Below are 2,435 nucleotides of genomic sequence, written 5' to 3'. Positions count from 1 at the left end.
CCAAGGGGCATACATGTTGGCTAGTCAGCAGAGGGTTGAACTTGGGTTACTTGGGGCGGGTGTGATAAATTGGTAGATAAACGTGCGAGCTGAGCTGTAGAAGACTGGTCTGCAGTTGAACTTTGACCCGGCTCTCTCTTTGTCTTTAGCTGTCGCTTCTACGTCGTACCATAGTCCTTCAGTTTCAAAGATGTGCGTCATGCATGACATCACGTGCGCGGGCCATTAAATTCGAGCATTGGAGAGAAGAGACGCAAACACACACACACAGACTCCAGAGATCAGAGCAGATTCTGAAGCAGAGATGTCGCACAGTGATGTGAAGGTGCTCAGCTCATGGCGCAGCCTGTTTGGTGTGAGGGTTCTCATCGCCCTCAAGGCCAAGGGCGTCGAATACGAGTTTATCGATGAGCCCGACCTGGGCAACAAAAGCAAGCTGCTCCTGGAGTCCAACCCCGTGCATAAGAAGATACCAGTGCTCATCCATAAGGGAAAGCCCATCTGCGAGTCTCTCATCATCGTGCAATACATCGACGAAACATGGCCTTCCCAGCATGACAAAGGGAGTTTCCTTCCGCAGGATCCTTACGAACGTGCCCTCGTTCGCTTCTGGGCAGACTACGTCGACAAGAAGGTGATCATTTTCAGTAATACCAAACTGTGGTGTTTATGTTTTATCCAAATGGGGCATGGCTATGTTGATTGTTTGGTGTTTCAAGTCTATAAGAAATTTTAACGTCGTAAGAACAAACCCAAAAAACATCAAAGATTTATCCAACGAGACTTGAACCCAAGACCGTATGGCTCGGCACTAATCCCAAAAATCTAGAATGGTCTATATCTCCTTGTCGGCACCATCACTGTACTTTGTAGGTGATTTAAACTCAACTGCCACCTTGGTGTGCATATCTATCTTGTAGGAATGGTTGCAAGTCATAGTTATCCCCTCGACAAGCCGGCTACATTTGCACCTTGAAATAATCTTTTCGAGAAGTTAATTAATGCTTGATGATGTGCAGGTGTATGAAGGATGCATCCTCATATTAAAAAATATTGAAGGGGAATTGATGGAGCAAGGCCGGAGTGTTGTGAGAGAGAGCATGGTGGCATTGGATGGTGCTCTACGCGATGTGTTCAGTCCAGGGCCTTACTTTGGTGGAGATCAAATAAATTTAGTGGACATTGCCCTCGCCTCTTACCTATGCTTGATTGAGACCATGGAGACATTGGGAAATTTCAAGGTCTTGGATGAGAGCACTTGTCCACACCTTTGTGCATGGGTGAAGGCAGTGGTCCAATACCCTGGTGTCAAAGAAGGCCTTGCCACAGCACCATCTCAAAAACTCTTGGAGTCTATATGCTCAATGAGGAAGACCATATTTGGTCTTACAGAGTAACATCATTGCTTCCTTTCATTACCTCGTCGAGGGAAGGTTAGGGCCAATTTGGAGGATAGGTTTAAATTCCCATAGAGTTTCTAAGGTGCAAATTACTATTTCTCAAGATATGGTAATAATTGAATACATACCAAGAATATATCATACTCTAGTTCCTTTTTCTTTCTCCTTTATGATTTGTTGCCTATATCTTATAGTTTTACGGGATTGTGTCCACACACCCACACCTGCATGTCACCGCACTCACACCTGTATGTCACCCGAGATGAAGGTAAATTTACATCAATCAGTGTTTGTTTTTCCATACAAAAGAGAAGCAAACAATGCTTGATGGATTTCAAAGCAATTGTCTTAAGTTTTGCATGGACTTAGAGTATCATTTCTTACAATCGTTATCTTAATGGAACGCAACAAGTTGAAGTGTCCCACCTTTCTGTTTTTGTCTACATGTGTGACATGTGTAGTTTCCCAGCATTTGTATCGTTATCTTAATGGAACTCAAAAGGGAGGAAATTCTTTCTTTTGCCAATGATCAATGTTCATCGTTGTATCAAGTGTCACATGCATGGCTTCTTTAATCGAACAATATTCTCCTCTTCTTTTGTAAATAGCCTCTAAAGAGGACCCCCACATGCAAGGGGGGCAACTATTTTGAGTCAACTCCTCCACTAACTGCACCTTAAAGTCGAAGTGCAACTGCAAAGCACTCTTTTTACCCCCTACCCTCTACATGTGTGCGTGACACAAAGCAGGTGACACCAATCCCATCCCTCCCTCTTTTATGATTACCCCTTTCCATGTGGAGGGTATCATTGACAATCCCTATTTCTTTACCATGCGGATGAAGCTATGTTGAACATCACCTCTAACCTACATAAATATAAATACATGGGAAAGAGAGGTGCTCACATTTGCATGATAGGCAATTGTACTTAGTGCATGGTTGGTTCTAGCTACCCTTCTAGTTCATTTGAATATCTTTGGATTGCGGAGAAATTGTCTTAAGTTCTGTTGGGGTATAAAGCCCAATGTGGTCGC

The 2,435-nt window shown here is 43.6% G+C and overlaps 1 protein-coding gene across 1 annotated transcript; it reads left to right on the top strand.

Moving 5' to 3' along the window:
- Nucleotides 1–257: 257 nt before the first annotated feature.
- Nucleotides 258–1,563, top strand: LOC147440797 (glutathione S-transferase U23-like). The gene is made up of 2 exons (XM_086482637.1): nt 258–634; nt 1,020–1,563. Exons 1-2 carry the CDS (start codon nt 305–307, stop codon nt 1,395–1,397), a joined length of 708 nt encoding a protein of 235 aa, XP_086338763.1. The 5' UTR covers nt 258–304; the 3' UTR covers nt 1,398–1,563.
- The last annotated feature ends 872 nt before the right edge of the window (nt 1,564–2,435 follow it).

The sequence above is a fragment of the Adiantum capillus-veneris genome, chromosome 15, assembly GCF_014529385.1.
Source record: "Adiantum capillus-veneris isolate H3 chromosome 15, ASM1452938v2, whole genome shotgun sequence".
NCBI lineage: Eukaryota > Viridiplantae > Streptophyta > Polypodiopsida > Polypodiales > Pteridaceae > Adiantum > Adiantum capillus-veneris.
Note: the sequence above shows the minus strand (reverse complement) of the source record. Positions and strands in the feature narration are given on the sequence as shown.

What these genes read in the sequence shown, in the direction of transcription:
- LOC147440797 (XM_086482637.1), top strand. Translation starts at nt 305, where the DNA reads ATGTCGCACAGTGATGTGAAGGTGCTCAGCTCATGGCGCAGCCTGTTT. An exon ending in CAGACTACGTCGACAAGAAG is followed by an intron (nt 635 to 1,019) that starts GTGATCATTTTC and finishes GATGATGTGCAG; the next exon opens with GTGTATGAAGGATGCATCCT.